Source organism: Athene cunicularia (genome assembly GCF_003259725.1).
Source record: "Athene cunicularia isolate RWA chromosome 2 unlocalized genomic scaffold, athCun1 chr2_part1, whole genome shotgun sequence".
Lineage (NCBI taxonomy): Eukaryota > Metazoa > Chordata > Aves > Strigiformes > Strigidae > Athene > Athene cunicularia.
Genome location: NW_020799095.1, coordinates 3,838,005 through 3,855,864, shown reverse-complemented (window position 1 = coordinate 3,855,864; position 17,860 = coordinate 3,838,005). Strand labels below are relative to the sequence as shown.

General features: G+C 41.3%; 1 protein-coding gene across 1 annotated transcript; it reads left to right on the top strand.

Moving 5' to 3' along the window:
* The first annotated feature begins 11,582 nt into the window (after positions 1 to 11,582).
* Positions 11,583 to 14,518, top strand: CCR4 (C-C motif chemokine receptor 4). Its single transcript, XM_026843567.1, has 2 exons — positions 11,583 to 11,649; positions 12,805 to 14,518. The coding sequence occupies exon 2, from the start codon at positions 12,823 to 12,825 to the stop codon at positions 13,897 to 13,899; it is 1,077 nt and encodes a 358-aa protein (XP_026699368.1). The 5' UTR covers positions 11,583 to 11,649; positions 12,805 to 12,822; the 3' UTR covers positions 13,900 to 14,518.
* The last annotated feature ends 3,342 nt before the right edge of the window (positions 14,519 to 17,860 follow it).

The following is a 17,860-nucleotide window of genomic DNA, read 5'->3' as shown; positions in this document are numbered from 1 at the left end:
ATAATCAGAGCAAGGACCATCCTTAAGGATTTGGGACCTGACCTGGAGCTGATCCAAGCCAGTAGGCATATCTCCTGATTTCCATGGGCTGTGGCCTGAGGCAAAGGCCAGAGTTTGGTGGAGCCCTTCCCTTGGCACATCCCCAAGTGCTCTGTTGAGCGAGGGGCTGCCAGCTTGATCAACGGACATCAGCGCACACTGGGACAACGGGGACTGGAGGTATGGGTTTGGGGATCATTGTGCTTGGTCCAAATATGGCACGATCAAGCTCTGAATTGCTTGCAGAGCACAGTAAGTATGTGATTCACACCTGTGCTCTGCTTGCCACATGTAAATACCAACTGTGTCGATACCATCATAGGCATGGACTTTCGGGACAAAATAACCACTTGCCCATGCCGCTTACCACAACCTTCCTCAACCTTTGTGGCCTCCCCCACCAGAGCTGATTTCCCAAGGAAGTCTGCAGGTGTACCCAGATTTAACGTGTCCCAGAGGACACATTTATCATGTGCACTCCACAGCCTCCAAATATCCTTTTTACTCTTGCAATGACAATTCATTGTGGGGTGGGAAATGTCAATCAAACAACGGAGAGTCCTTCCCCAGGGGCCTCCCTGGCAGTCTTCTGCCATCATCTGCTGCAAGAGCAAAGGAGATTTTTGTTGGCACTGTGGACTGGAGTTAGGTGAATGGAAAAAGGACTGTTGCCATCCCTGAAGCTGAGATCACCTTACAAGGAAAAATCAAGGGCGAATCTTAAAAAACGAGTCCATGACAATGGAACCCTATTGCTATACACTGATGAACTGGCAATATGTCAAATCCAAAGAAATACACTCACTTTCCAACTAGACACAAGAGTTGTTCTAGAGTGTCAGTGGGAGGAGTAGGCCCTTTCTTTGAGGACCTTAGTACCACCTTGTTTCTAACAAAGCTCGGAAGAGAGCCTCTCCATTGAGCAACTTTCCATAGACAATAATTTCACAAATATTAAATACTCAATTTTTTGCTACTGAACATTCAGCACACTCTACAGTTCAAAAGTCCCTTTTCATAAAGTGCCTTGTATCAGGAGTAAATATATTCTATATGCTCAACTTTTAAAATTTCAGCTATAAGTGGACTTCCAGACTCCAGACTTACTGTCTAAGATTGTGTAGCATGAGTGTCACTTGAAATTAAATAACTTTTCAAAATTAAGACTAAGCAAGTGAGATAAGACAACTCTCTGTCCTCACCCCCAAGCAAGTGGTATTTTTTAAATGGCATTTTTACAATTTATTTTTTTAAATAAATGCTAAGATGTGCAGAAAGAAAGACAAAGGTACTCTGAGACTAAACAAGAAGTCATCTGCATGAAATCAGCCTTAAGAGGGTAGATTGCCAGGCTGAGCAATGCAATCTCCCTTGGATTATTTAACTTTCCTTTTATTTTTCAGAAAATGGTGAGTTACTGAGTGGGAAGAGTAAAGGGCACTTTTAAATGTGATCCGTGTGCTGTCTCCAGAGTGAAAGGTGCAAGCCCAAAGCTTTCTGCTAGCTCTGTAGGAAAGGAGAGCATTTTCCTGCCGAGTCCCAGTGGTTTCCCAGGAATACTACCCATCACCAGCACAGTGCACCAGAGCACACAGGCCTTCCAGATGCATCTCCCTCTGGCAGTGCAGACTTGCTACTGTGAGTCAAACTGCCTTGACAGGCCTCGTCCTCTGCAAGCTGCAGTGTGTGAAACTGCATCTGCAAAAATCCTTCACTTCCAAGTCAAGGGTCCCTCCTGACAACCCACACTCTGTCTCTTTGCCTCACTGTGCGATGGAAGACTTCCAGGGATTGCCAACATAATATCATGAATTTTTATGCCACATATTTTCAAGTTACTATATAGAATTTGCTATTTACATGTAAGGTCCTATTGCTTAATATTTGAGCATTTGTATAAGATTAAAAGCTTCAGGGGGGTTTCTAGGCATTGGAATCTGCAACAAATAGCTAGTTTATGCAGATGCTTCCTCATAGCAGAAGTGATAAATCTTTGAAAACCCACTGAAAACCCAAATTGACATTTCAGTTTTGTTTGCATTAGCAGGAAGAGTTTTGTTGTAATTGTCCCTTAAAAAAACTTCAGCCTCCATGAAGCATACCCATGCTCTGAGGGCAGCCAGTAGCAAACTTTGCCAGGACTGGATTCAGCTGCAGCAGAGAAGGCATTGCTGTTCTTCGCTGTGCTGCACCGTGCCAGCATGCATGGGAAGCAGCAGCCCTGCAGCTCCTGCCCACACCATGTTTCTGTTGTGATTTGTGACAGCTAATATTGTGTAGTTTCCCGTGTTTCTGCTAACTTTATACATTACACAACTCGGGCTATTCTTTGCATCATTCGAGCCTGACTGAAAGCCCACTGATGTCTCTTTAAGTTCCTCCACTGGACTTTGAGTTAATTGTAGCCTCTATTTAAAGACACTAACTACTTCTCTTTCAAAACCTCTGCAGCACGACACTAGTGCTATCTATCTGCCCAGCTGGTCTACAACATACATTTTCCTATGTACAGCACTAATGCTGCATATATGCTTAGACTGGATCAACACATTTCTGAGGACCAGCAACATCCAGACCCTACCCATTATGTGTGAGAAAGTAAACCAGTTTCTCAGTATGGGATAAGACCTTTTCATCTGCCATAAATTAAGAATAGACTCTTGCATACTTAGCAAGTCACAATTTACACATGAAAATGCACACACACATGCACGCTTGTTATATCCATTGAATAGTTTGTGGTTGTGCAAAAAGGAGACAGGAAATATCTGGGTTTGGTGGGGGGATTGGGCTTTGGGGTTTTGAGGGGTGGTGAGCTATCTTTGCATCTTATTTTTTCATCAACTTTTTTCCTGTTTGAAAATCACATTGACACTTAACATAAATCTTTTCCCAGCTGGGTTACAGTTTGAGGAACTAATAAAACCTGAATCCAAATTTTCTCAGCAGGTTCACAGCTATACTTCATGTTCAATTTATAAATAGGATGAACAAGACACATATTTAGCCAGACTGCTTGCAGTGAGATACACGGACATCATTATATTTTTTAGGTGCCACTGCAAATCCCTCTCATCCAATATGTGTTATGATTTAGGCCCTGCCGGGACCGGAGACCACATTGCCATTGTCCCTTCCCCATCCCTGGACCGAGTAGGGCACAAACCCCAGGGTTGAAATACGGGTAAATTTAATACAACAGTGTAATAAACAATCTGAACAACAACAATAGCAATAATAGCAACAATAAATAGTAATAACAGTAACCAAGACAAAAGATATACAGAGAAATACCGCAGTGAACACAGTCAGCCCACCGCGCATGCTTCCTGCGACCAAAGCCACAAAGGAAAGCTTCTTGCACTCCCGCGCCGGACCTGACCTCAGCATGGTATGAATAACCCAGCTGGAGATCCCTTTCCCTTGTCTCTCTGCTGGGGAAACTTAACCCTATCCTAGCTGAACCAGGAGAATATGACAGTCCGAAAATCACAGGATTTATAGTTCTTCAAGCTGAGTATGGCTGATTTCTTTTCATTGACCTCTTGGGGTTTTTAACTTTTACATAAAACTTAGAAATGTAGCCAGTCAGAACATCACACTGATCTGGAAAATCACTCAGCAATGAAAGCTGTCATTTTCAACACTGATATTAGACGGAGTCGCGACCCACATATTTCCTTTCAGTTTAGAATTTGCTGGGGGTAGATCTGAAGTCTTGGTCCAGGGTAATCTGAAGTTTTGAGGCTTTATTTCACAAATAAACTATTTATAAACACATCGGTTATGGGTTAAGTTCTGTCATTTCCATTTTGTCTCTATCACCTTTTTGAGGTCCCTCACTGATATCTCATAGGTAATACAAAATTGTTGTCCTAGCAGGACACTCTGTTGCCAACAAAGGGACAAGTCCCAAATCCAGCTATCGCTAAAAATCAAAGGAGAGTCTTCCAATAAAAATAACAGTTACCAGTTTTATTCTCGCCAAATTTGAATTCTAGAAGTTGCACTATCTCTACCCACCATTGCTTTTGCAGTTCCTAGCTGCTAATATTTTTCCTCTGTACTTATTGTACAAACATGGTGCCAAAGGCCATTTACATACCACTTCTAGAATGACCACATTTTAGTAGTGAATATTTTCTGTATTAAGGACTTACCCAGTCCTGCGCAAAGATTTACTGTTTGCACTTCAGTTTCTTAACTGAACTGTAGACACCCAGAACTGTAATGATAATCTGTGACTTTGAGAGTTATTATTTTTAAAATTCAAATCTGGTAATCAAAGCTAAAATTGAGAACAATTTATAACTATTAAAGGATGGCTTCTGACACTTGTCACATACATACAACTTCTGTTGAAGTTGGTAATAATTCTGCTGCCATTGTTAATGAGAACTTCCTAATTTACTTGGTAACTACTATAAGAGCTTGGTTTTCAACATATACACATCCAAACCTCAAGACTCGGGTTTTGCAGTGTCAGTGTTAACACACTGTTTTCAACATGGAACAAAATATCCACCAACTGCTCTTGTGTAATTTTGTTTGTTACACTAATATTCAATACACAAATGTCAATAGTTAATGTATTGCATTTGTCAGTTGTCTCCCTAAAGAAATACTGTGAAATTGCTCCCATTGGACATGGGGAAAATGGTTTGCTTGTGAAGAAGTCTGCATTTACTGAATTTCCAACTGTGATCCTTCAATCATCAGGAAGCAGCACATCAACTTTACACCACTGATGGCAGAGGTTAATGGACAGGATAGAGAATGCGAGCAAGGACTCTGGCACAGCTTTTTCATTGCACAGGGGATATTATCCACTTGCCAACTGCAGTTGTAACTGCAACAGTCTGTTTTCCACCCCACTCAGATTTTAAGTCTCTGATAAGTTTGTTACTGCTTCATACTCAGATCCAACTCAGTAGTCCAGCTACATATAGGTCCATATGCAGGCAACTGAAAGAAGCTGCATTTCTCACACAAGAAGTTTTCTTTTAGCCCATAAATGCCACGTTTACTACATTAAAATTAAACTCAGAAGCACTGACACAAATAAATGGCAGCACACTTTGCAACGGCCATGATTTGCAGGGCACATCAGAGGTCACTGACAAAGCTGAGGAAGCAGAACAGTAGATGGCTCCACACATCTGTTGACAAGACAGTTGCTTCTAGTGTCAGACACGTGCTGCTATTTCTATGTGCAATTTCACATGCACTTTACCAGCACAGTTCCTTACATATAAGAACTGCTTGAAACCCTGAGCTGCAGCCTCAGTTATTTTTCTGGGCTCCAACCAGCTGGGAGCAACCTAGAGGAAATGGCATGTCTAGTAGGCACCTGGAGCAGGTTGTTGCACCACTTTTGTCCACAGCACTTCGCCATCCCCTCTGCCCTGGGCAATTGCTGAGCAAGGTAGACACCAAATTGACCGTGGCAGGAGCACATGGCAGTAGGGAGCATTTCCCACTGGAGGGGCCTCAAGCAATAGTCTTAATGGCCTAAAAACACTCAGGGATGGGGAATTGGGTAAGTGTGCATAGGAATCACTTTTTCAGCACTTCCTAAGAACAGATGAAGGATCTTCACCAGCACGTTTTCTTTGTCCTGGAAGGAAGGTGTCTGAGGAGGCTCAAAGCTGAGTTTGTCTGTTTTTCTGTATTAGACTTCTGTATTAGAGCTCACTAAAATTTAACCAGGTCATAAGCCCTGAGTGACCTCAGAGCCCCTCTCCAGCGAGTCTTTGCTTTATTATAGCCCCTCTCCCCCGTGGGGTCCTATCTTAGGAAATGGGTGTCCTCATCCTGCTGTCAGCTGATTTTTTTCTAAGGGAGCATTAATTTGAATCATTAAGGCTCACCATCACTTGATCTCTTGTTCAGATCCATCTTCTTGGTCCTGTTGCTAGTCCCTGCTCTCCAGATTCTCCTGGTAGCTCAGGTTTCAGGAGGATACAGTGCAAGGGATGGACAAATTACAAGCAACCATAAAGACAACTCAATGCCACAGTTTACAGATCAAGTCAGATTCAGAAAAGGCAAGTGCAGGCAGTGACATACATCCTTTTACGCAAGGCTAACAGCACCTGGAGCCAAGTATTTCCAGAGTCACCATAACCTCTCACTATCCCTGTAATTACTCTTGCTCACGCAGGACCCTCTGTCCTAAGCTCGCTCCATCATTTCTTCTGCCCATCTTTAGTGGCAATGCTTTCTTTGTATTTCCACCAGAGGGTAGCATTATTAAACTCTATCAGACTCGGAAGTCATTCATGGTAAAGGAGGACACCCAGCTGGAGTCACTGATGAAAAAGTACAGAATGCGAAAAATATATTTATGAAAAGTAAGAAAAAATGAGTCACTACATTCTTCTGCTGGAAGAAATAACAATTTCTTCGAGTTTTATTTACTTGGTATTGAGCAAATAAGAGCCTGTGGATGCTAGTTAACTACCAGCGGTTTCACCAACAGTTCACAGAACACATCGGAATATCTTGTGAATCACAAAGACAAAAGAGATGTTTCAATGAAAACGTCTTATTGTTGCTATCACAGTTTTATTTAAGTGCCCAGAGTGGTTTCCCCTGCTAATAAAAATGAACTGAATATTATGTAAATTGGCTGTACAGCTTATCTTGAAGAGAACTTGCAGTGAAACAGCTTTTACCATGTCACATAGTGCCTGGGTCTTAGCAGACATAGAAAGATTAATAACTGGTAAGAGCAAGACTGGTTCTTTCTTAGACTTGATTGTCTGCAAATACTTTGGATTTTCTAACTGGCTTCCTTTATGTTGTAACTTCCATGTGAGAAACATGGCAGCAAAGATAGTTGTGTAGATGTTTAAATAACAAGGCCAGTTATTTAATAAGCTTTTTAAAGATATTAACAACTACAGTGTTTGAGACTTAGGAGCACTACCACAAAGCAAACAGAAAACAAAGCCATTACACCAGAACACCATAATTCCTCTGTATCTAAACTAATATCACAATACATCAAACAAGCTGGCTTGAGAAGACCTCTCCTATTCACTGCCGACTTGTCTTTTTTTTTTTTCCTTTTTTTTCCTTAGGAGAGACTAGCCTTTAATGGGGACATCATAGTGATGGTTAGATGTTGTTTGGGAAATGTAAAATAATTGTATCTCAGGTATCAACTGCTCCTCATAGGAGACAGCCCGAATTTATCGTTTTCCTGTAGAAACAGCTTGGGAACATTTGATAGATCACTGAACAACACAAAGAAAGCTCCTCACAGTGTCATTTCACATTTAAGAAGAACACAATTCATGGGTTTTGCATCAGTGATTTTTATTTTAAGCCAAATTCCGCATACAAAAGGACTGTTTCTGTCATGTTTGAGGTTTGAAGTTTCAGTTCTTTTTTTATAAGGAGTTCTGAATATAGCAGCTTTGCAAGCACAGCACATGAAAAGAAAGCAAATTAGGCTGAGGAAAATAATGGCCAATACCATTCACAGAATCGCCCATGGATACAAACAGCAGAATATATAGGACTGGACCACTGAAGAAAAAAGAAAAAGAAGAAAAAAAAAAAAAAAAAGATGCAGGGACTTGCAACTTAACAGTGTTGAGCAAAGAAAACATGTTTTGAGTTTAAATCTTTTGCTTGTCAGCACAAACAGCTGTCTTAGCCAAAGAAAATTCGTATGTTGAAAAAAAGTGAGGTAAATTATAAGTGAATCACCTGGGATAACGGTGTAGATAGTGGCTGTCTCTAAAACTAGGAAATTAACTAACTTTCCTTTTTTGTTCTCTGTCAGATTGCTGCAGTTTTAGTCATGCACAGGAAATTTGGAATAAATTGAAAATTACAAGGAAAGGAACTGCACAATAGGTGGCATAAATACTTTGCTAACGAGCAAGGCTGGGAACCACAGATGTGCAAACTGTGATTCAAATTCACTTGAATTTCAAAAGAAGAACTGCACAAGGCCTGACCATGCAAGAAGGAGTTGGCCACTTGATGGGCAGGACAGTTTGTTGAGAAAGGTAATCATTTGCCCAGCTGTAACGCTGGCAGCCTGGATCCTGCGCTGATCCACACAGTCAGTCAAAATACTGATTTTTGCAATTGTTGGCCATCTTTAGTTACCATCATCTGAGTCTGTCCTGAGGTAGTCTCTTCTGGATGAGGACTTCTCTAATAAACACTCCTGTATCATCTATCCATGGCCAACACTGATCTCAGAGGGAATGGATGGCACACTCGCCTATCAGTAGTGAGTAAGTCACAGCCTAGCTGGTGGGTTAGATAGACATCCATCTGCAGTCCTTCCTTGGGCAAGACTCTTGCGTATCCTGTAAAATGGCAAGTTAACGATAAGACTTTCCATAAAAGGTGGGAGCGGCTGAAATCATCTTTTGGTGAGAAGCAAAGTTTTCATGATTTGGGTTGTTCTGCTTTTTACTTTTATTAAGTTCCCTTCTGTTGGTTTTAATGTGCCCTCCCCTGATCCTATATAAAAGGTTAATCTCCTCCCAGTTAGGCTAATCAGGTTTGTTCCACCTCTCTGCATTCTCATTATTTGGCTACATACCAGATACCATCTAATAAAGAGGTAAGACAACTTCTTTCTTTTCCCTTTCCCCTGCCAACCTGTTAGTTTTACAGCAACATTCTCTACATCTCACTGAGATCCCCTCCCTCTTAACTTCACCATCTCCTGCCATCCCCTTTTTGTTAGTCTCTGCCAGGTTCTTATTCTCTAAGAAGGAGCTGAAAAAAGACACTCCCATGTTAGAAGTAGATCTCAGAGCTCCCCTACTATGGACTAAGTTATACTTAGTCCCTTTCATTATTCTTTCTCTCTAAGCCATGGCAGGACATTCACTTGCAACACCTTTCATCCATTTTCTGCATTGTCTCATTTGCTCAGAGATTTTATTTTTTTTTTTCTTCTCTGCAATTTTTCTCACAAGCTCTCCCATGGACTCTTCATTGGTAGGCCCTCAGAAGGTGTTTCAGGGTTCATTTTTATCCTCTTGATTTTCATGAACTGGCAAATATTTTTTAAGCTTCATTTTCTGGAGTTCGTACATCCTAAGTTTTCCATCTGTAGCCACAATCATTCTTCTCTTTCTGTGGCTGAGCATTCCTCTTTCTGCAGACAGGCTCTTGCTCAGTCTCCTGTCAAAGACAGACATTCCCGTTGGCTGATGCAGCATGAAATGCACTGGTATGGCAAGGCTTCTGAAATACAACTGCTGCTTTGAAAGACAGTGATCCAGCCATTCCTCTCCAACCCACCACAGCCGCACGCATGTGCCCTGACAAGAAGCCTTTGCTGCCCTACTCCTCCAGGGGTAACAGCCCAGTTTTCCACCCAAGGCGGTGAGCAGATACAAAAAGCTTCTTAGGAAGCATTTGCTAATTGAAAGTCTTCCAAGGAAGGACTGGGCAATAGGCAATATGCCAGATAGGGCCATTCTTCAGGCCAGTGCCATATGAATTGTGCAGAACTGGCATTCATACAGCTGCAGTCATGGTCCCTGCCAACGGTATGATTGAAAGATCAGAAGCATACCTTAGCATGTGTGCTAAGGACAGGTCAACAGACTTCAAAAGGTTGCTGATGATGGGAAATCATCCCTTAACCAAGAAGGGTTCTTACAGGGTAGAGATTGTATCTGGATTCAATTCTATTCACTACTACATCTGGAAATCAAGAAAAATCTCCACTGATGAAATTCAAAGGAGATACTTAGTTTGATGGAGTAGAAAATAATGAGTAGGACAAGATAAGCACGCAGATGCATGGTGGTGGTTTATTGAGGCAAAAATATTACAGCAACTAAGAAAGAACAATGCCTAAAGAGCAAGATGTGTTTTTTTTTTCCTGAAAAGCAAGCACTTAAAGAAAGATTTTATGTCATTGCTGTTGTGGGGGAAGAGCTGAACTTGTGCCCCTTGTGCACTAGCATGTCAAAGAAGAGATTAATGAGGCTCTTACACAGACAAAAAAGCAGCAAGAGCAACAGCTTCTAGTTTCTGTGAGCAGAGCTGATGAAACTAGTGCCACAGTGTCGCCTGCTCATTTGACATTCACATCTTTAAAGGACTGCTAGTAAACTGAAGATGTACCTGAACTGCAGAGCAATAGCCTGCCCTGGAAGAACATCTCCCAGTGACAGATTTAAAAATCTCCACAGATGCAGCACATGAAAGATGACTGAGAAGCTATTTCCCATATAATGGTTTTATTCTGGTGAAGTATGAAACCAATAGATGCTACATCTCATTCTGTCTTCACATCAAGCTTTTCTGGAAGAAACGACTTCAGCCAGATGTAAGTTATTGGGCAGAGTAACAATGTCAGAGGTATATGGTATAGCAGCAAACAGCATAACTGAACAATAGCTATATTTGTGTCTGGAGTAACACTGGAGGTTGAACTAGAAGACATACCATCTCTCCTAGACTGAGATCTATGATTCTTCCTACCCTCTGAACCACCTCCTGTAGCTTTCTTTTTTCTGCTTCTCATTGTCCTCTTCAGTTTCTCCTGCCAACAAGCAAGCAGCCTCCCCTGTCCAGAAATTGGTTTTACTTCTGCTTGGCTGGCCTTTTCTGGGACACAGAGAGTAGCACTTGCCAGCTGCTAGCACAGCTGTTCTGTTGGTGGGACCCAAAACCATCCCATTTGACTGGCATGCCCTCTGTGCTCTCTCTCCCTTCCTAGGATCCCCCAAAAGACAGATAGGGTCCACCGCAGTCTCAGAAGAAATTAATAGAAGCTGTGAAGATCCCGGGTGCGACAAAAACCACGATAAACCTCAGCACCCTCTGCTTTACACCACACACACGTGCATCCATCCTACTTCTTATTTGGTATTTTTACCACTGTTACCATTTGTGGCAGTTCAGGGGTAGGAGGTAGATTTGCTGTATATAAAACCTACTACGGGAGACATCAAGGAAAAAGGTAGTGTGAATTAACACACCTTCATGTCTTTTCTTAGTAAGATAAGCAGCAGTTAGGAAGATCAAACAATGAATAAAAGGAGCCTTCCCTACACTAAACCTATACAGCTCTTTTCTTCTACAATTACATAGTGTAACTTGCAAAATGAGTTATTTGGCAGAGGGACTCCCACACACTCATCGAATGCCTTCCTCCTCTCCGCTCACTGAAGATGATCCTTTATTTTTTTTTTTCTGAGATTGAGATGCGTTTTATAACCCATAAGAAAGAACAAGGTTTCTGCTGAATGAGAGCTGCTTTAGTGACATCTATTTTAATGATTATTGGATAAGATAAAGCTGCTTTAATTCACCAATCAGGGTCTCAGTGGAAACTTTGTGTTTCCTTACACATTATAAGACATGTTTAATTTTATTTCTGAGTTTAAGGGACCATTTCTGGTTGAGGAAAGAAGAACTTGTGATACAATCTATAAGGAAGTACGAAGTTTCCGTTAAGAGACACAGCTACCTTGTGATGTCTGCTTTTTGCAGCTGCTGGATATCACTGTGTAGGCAGCACCTCCTGACAGAGCTACCTGGTGAGAAGCAAATGATTCTGCACCCTTAAAGCAAAGAAGATTCTTCACATCATCTGAGAAGAGGAGAAAAAAGGTAAAAACAACAAAATGTAGTTGCTGAAACAGTTGTGTACCATGTATGCTCATCATGGGTGTGATTGTAATGCTTTTTCATTTACCTTTTGTTGCTGCTTCAGTAATTTTAAATAGCTTTAATAACTCCTGCATCAGAAGGGGCTATATATGTGTTCTGTGAGCATGTTTTGAGTGTTAAATATTTAGGTATATTATGCTAACCTAGATTAGATTCAGGTATGTCTAGGTACAGCTGTTGCAAAGCTGTCATCTCTAGACCATTGGCATCCAACAGTTTTGTTCCTGTGACTTGTAATTCAGATTAAATTCCTCTCTGTGTGTAACAGAACACAGCCGTAGGCTGGAGAGGTGTCAGGCCTGGGACGTCACACAGTAGGGGTCAGGTTAATGATAGTCCATGTTTGTTGTTATGTAGCAGCAACGTACAGTGCAAAGACAAATAACACAATGATACTCACTTCTCCTTTCCATTCGTAAAAATAAAGACAAAAATGGACATAAATCAGGCTTATAAAAATTCTGGTATGTTAGGCTAAAAAAAAAAAAAAAGACAAGCTGTCACGCGAATAGCACACGCAGTAATACATCAGCAATGTATTTGTGCTGTGTCCAAGTTACTTACCTTGAAGTAACATCGCTTAAAACTCTGACTATTAGAAAAGAACATACATATGAAAATGACAAATTCCTATTATTCATTTAGCCACTGAAGACAGCTCTTACTGAAAACTCATGTCAGCTTTCAGTAAGTGTAATTTCATTAGAAGGTGTTTTCTTATGGTGAGGTTTGCCTAGTTGGAAAGGTGGGTGAAATCCTGAACTGCTATGAATAGTGGCTTTGCTTTTTACTTTATTCCGCACAGGATTGATCTCTGATGATATCTGTGGTCCGTATCCTTCATTCCTATTTGCTTTCCTCTCTGCAATTTGACCAGTGTTCTGTGTGCTTAACATCCAAGTTGCACAGTTTTGCCTGGACTATGCACATGAATGTCAGGGACAGTACTTTGCAAGCGTGCATCCCACAATGCTTAAATAGCGTTGGAAAACTTGGACTGAGAAGTGTCACTGCTAGTGAGTCAGGCTTGTTGAGTAACCACACGATCTTCACATGCTGGAACTCATCGACATTTTTATATTCTTTCCTTCTCAGGAACTGGAGAAAAAAAAAATGAGTTCTTCAAGTACAGAGTCCTCCGAAGCTGAGATCTCAACCTTATATGAGTATTACGATAATTATAACGATGCTCCAAAACCATGCAGTAAGGAAAGTGTCAAGAGGTTTGCAGCCTCCTTCCTACCTGTTCTGTATACCCTTGTATTCCTGGTTGGGCTCATGGGAAACACTCTGGTCATTGTGGTCCTCCTCAAATACAAGAGGCTGAAGAGCATGACTGATGTGTACCTGCTAAACCTCGCCATCTCAGATTTGCTCTTTGTTTTATCCTTGCCCTTCTGGTCTTATTTCACAATAGACCAATGGGTTTTTGGAACTGCCTTGTGTAAAATCATTTCGTGGATCTACTTGGTTGGGTTTTACAGTGGGATATTTTTTATTATGCTTATGAGCATAGACAGATACCTGGCAATCGTTCGTGCAGTGTTTTCCTTGAAAGCAAGGACTGCCTTCCATGGCTTGATTACTAGCCTTGTTGTATGGCTAGTAGCTCTTACAGCCTCAGTTCCAGAACTTGTATTTAGAGAATCTTTTAATGAACATAATTATACTACCTGCAAGCCGAGATATCCAGGCAATTTTACAACATGGAAAATTTTTTCCACTTTGGAAATCAACATTTTAGGGCTCCTAATCCCTTTTATAGTTATGACATTTTGCTACTCCATGATCATCAAAACATTAGTTCACTGCAGAAATGAGAAAAAAAATAAGGCTGTGAGGATGATCTTTGCTGTCATGATCGTGTTTTTCTTCTTTTGGACTCCTTACAACATGGTTATTTTCTTACAACTGCTGGAAGTTACAGGAGTCATTAGAGACTGTCAAATGAGCAGGAATCTGGACTATGCTCTCCAGGTAACAGAGATCCTCGGTCTTTTACACTGTTGCCTCAATCCAGTCATCTACTTCTTCATGGGGGAAAAATTTAAGAAGTACCTGAAGATCCTTTTCAAGAGCTGGCAGTTACCTGGAGATATTTGCAAGTGGTGTGGAGTTCACATCACTTACCACACTGAATCTACCAGTTCCTTCCACACACAATCTACAGGTGATCAAGACGGTCTGTAATGTGTTTCAGACCAGCCACTGAACTCACCAGCAAGTTAAACTGACAAAAGCAGGAACTTTGAAAAGCTAAGCAAATGCACATGCATTTAACAATAAGCTAGTGCCGGATAATTACTTCAGCTTTGATTTCTGACTCTAGAGTTTCTGAATATTATGACAGAAGGTGTCCTAGATGTGAAATGTGGAAAATGTACATGCAAGTTCTATCTCCTCTGATTACAAATCACTGCTCAGATATAACAGCAGATCTCCGCAAAGCATTGTGCTGTGCTGCTGCTTTTTCACCACCACCAAGACAGAGGCTGGCCTGCGTGGAGGGGCAGAGGAGAGACAGCTGCTTGTCACCAACACATGCATTTGGAAACCATATTCATTTATTCAAGAAGGATGGTTATTACCATATTTTTTAAATCTACAGTTGTTCGCTGTAGGACTTGTTCATTCTGACTCTTAGCATGCTATTAACAGTGCCTGTTACTGTTGTTTCATCTCAGGGAGAGGATACACCCCTTGTCATTAAGAAAAAGGACACAAAATATGTTCTTTATGTAAAGATGCAAAGCAAATGCATTACCTTGTGTTATAGACGTGTTTTCTCTTAGGTATCTAAATTGCCACATGTGCCTATGTGTAGGTGTATATATAAGCATTCTGAATTACTTTATCACTGTAATTCAGGATAGCAATTCTGTATTTTAATTAGCATAGAAAATGTTTTAAATATTTTTGAATAAAAGTGTTTTTAAAAACTGATTTTCCAGCATGTGGGAATAAATATGAAGCATCTTGGTTAAAAGGATATCTTTTAAAGTGAATGTTCTTTGTGCCAAAAGTACTTAGCATCAAGACTCAATTTTCATTTACTGCAGATATATCTGGCAAAATAAAAGAAAGTAAAATTGGAGATTGTGTAGAAACAGTCTGTCATAACTTAGAAACCACACAAAGAATCCTAGCATCTGGAAACAGCAAATTGCAAAAAAGCGTGGTGCCTCAGTAGCCACTCACAGATGTACATGATGTTAATCAGAGATCTGGAACAGGAAGGAAACTCACACAGCAATGTTCAGATTTTGTCAGAAAATCAATTTAAAAAAGGGGCAAAAATTGGTAATGTGGCAGCAGATAAAGTAAGAGTTGAAAAATACATAATGGAAGATATTTCTGGATGACAACCATTCAGCAGGAATACTTTTATTTTTCTAATGGTGTCAATAACAGAGTGCTTTCTCAGCATTCAGGCATGGCTGCAAAGAACAGTCAAGGCATTAAAATGCATCAGGAAAGGGCTGAAGAAGAAATGTAAGAACACTGTAGCACCATTATTCTCATCACCCTAAATAAGAAAGGTAAGTGGAAGCTCACCTTCATGTGACCTCTCTCATGATACATGACTGAAAATAAAAAGCAGCCCACTTAAATACTCATGCACACATATATCTATCATAATAAATTTTGGGAATGCATTAGCATTAGCAGTTTGCTGAGGCTGACAAGCAAGGATCTGCGTTAATGAAGATAAGAATAGCTGTGGAAGACATTACTTGCAGTAAGAAAGTGTCTTCCTTCCCAAGAAAAAGACTAAATTCTTACTACTCAAAACCTTACAAGACACTGAGCAAATCAACTGGGAAAAACTGTAGCAAAGGGGGGTGGTTAAGCCATCTATTACCTATTTTGAAAGGGAAAAGGAAGACAAATTGCAAGCATCAGGTGCTTCAAAGTCTCACAGATGCCACTGAACCGAACATGTCACTCCCAAGTTGGCATGGCACATTGTCCTCACAGATGTGATACAGGTGGCACAGTCACCGTGAACTGCTGAGCTGTTCATCAGTCAAGTGCACAGATTAACCTGGAAGCCAGACAGCACACTGAAGTTACTTCTTCTTGGTCTTACTCTGTGATCCTTCCAGACAGTAAGAATACATGGGTCCTTTTGAGAAACCTTGCTTTCCAGACCAGGGGAAGGGCTTCCTGTGCTGGCCTGGCAAAAATTATGGTTTACAAGCAAAAGCAAGCCTTAGGGTCTTAGACAAGAGAGGCTCTCTAGAGACAAGAGAGGTCCAGTGCTAAGAGCAATGTTGGGAACAGCACCGAGATGGCCAGCAGCTCACAAGCTGGTCTGGCTCTGGGCACACACCCTGTGGTGGGGGAGGACACCAAATCTGCTCATGTGTGGAATTAACGGGCCGCACCCAGCGGCTGTGCAGCACTGCCACAAATGGAGCTGGTGTAAAGCCCCTTTTCCACACAAAACTCGAAAATGCTTCACACTGCTGCTCAGCTTTGTGCCCCACAGCCTGTGCACATGTGCCTTTGGTGCAGAGGGTGCCTGGTACAGCCAGAGCTCCCTCCAGATGAACATTGTCCTTGCTTCTCTGCCTAAATAATCTCTTCCAGTCCTCCCAGTAATACTCACAGCTACTCAATGTATGTGCTGGATGACCAAGCAACCAAGCTGAAAGCTGTGCGCTGAGCTGGTTTGTTGAATCGGGTGCAAGGGGGAGCTCACCTTTAAGTGATGGGCTCAGGAATCCAGGTCCTGGGACTGGAGCTCATCAAACGCGGGTGGCTTTCTCTGCTGTCTCTGGGAACAAACCCTCCTCCCCCATGCACTGAGCTACAGTGGATAATGCCACTCCTTTTTTGAGAGAGGGCTCTGAAATCTGCTGATGAGAAAGGACAGGATAATAGTACTAATACAGACAAAAATAAATCAGGGATTTTCAAAATGTCAGTTGACCAAAAGGTGTCATTTTAGCTGAACAAGAGTTTCCAAGCCATGAATGATGGCATGTACAGACCTACTGAACCATGAAAGAAAATGGATAGACATTTGAGTGAGGCAAAGCTGACTCATTCTTAAACCCACATTTTTACATTAGGGTTCCTCAGAAGGCCAGCCTGTGTTCTCTCTTCAGTTGTGCTAAGCCACCACAGAAAGACAGATGAGGGGAAAATCAGCTTAACTATATTAAATACAAATAATAATGAAAAGGTAAAAAAAAAGTTGGTTGGTTTGTTTTCATACAGCACTTAGGCCACCACAGTCACTCCCTAAACAAAGATTAATTATACACTTACCTTTTACCTTGGAAGATGGCTTCATCCCTTTCAGTTGTGCAGAAGCAGCATCATGGTCAGCAGCCTCCTCCCAATCTACTCCTCTCAGTGTGAGCGCCAGTGAGGAACTGCTATTTTCCTTCCTATACTATTATTGCTTGCCACTGTCCCAGCACCAGCTCTGCACACATGGCCTGAAAGAGTACAATTCAACAAGCACTACGGTGCTCCTCTGTTACCAGGATGCTTCCAGTCTAAAGTGGCCAGCAGAGATCTACACTCACACATTTTTTTTTTTTTTTTTTTTTTTTTCTCAACACAGCCAGAGACCAACCTCATCAACTTCCACCTCTCATGCAGGTATCTTCATTTGACTTAATTTACAGTTAGAAATCAAAGGCCATTTAGTAATGTCAATCAAAATGATCATTAAAATGGTGCTTAAGGCAATGCCTACAGAGAGCTCAACAGGACTTCGTTACTCCAGGCAAGAAAGAAGCTTTTAAGTAGGAGACTGAAAATGAATTGTGAATATAACTGTGGTGAGATTTCTAGTATTTGTGTAACTGATAAGACCATTCGAAGGTGATGTAGTGCTGGTTGTACCTACAGTCATCTTACTGTAACACGGCAACGATGTATGCAGGTGCCACTGGCAGCCATGAAGAAATCACTCCTTGTGGAGCAGGCACTATCAATGAGGAGACTCCAAGTTAGATGCTTACAGGATTATTTTCTTTTTCACAGACATTCGGCAGCAACATCCATCAGAAAAATCGACAAACTCCCATTTTGTGGGACAGTCGTTGAATCAAAGACACTTCTCAGAAATGAGGCTCAAAAGTGGAAAAGCACTTTGTCTATTCCAAACCAGCAAAACCCAAGTCCTCTGCCA

What these genes read in the sequence shown, in the direction of transcription:
- CCR4 (XM_026843567.1), top strand. Translation starts at nt 12,823, where the DNA reads ATGAGTTCTTCAAGTACAGAGTCCTCCGAAGCTGAGATCTCAACCTTA.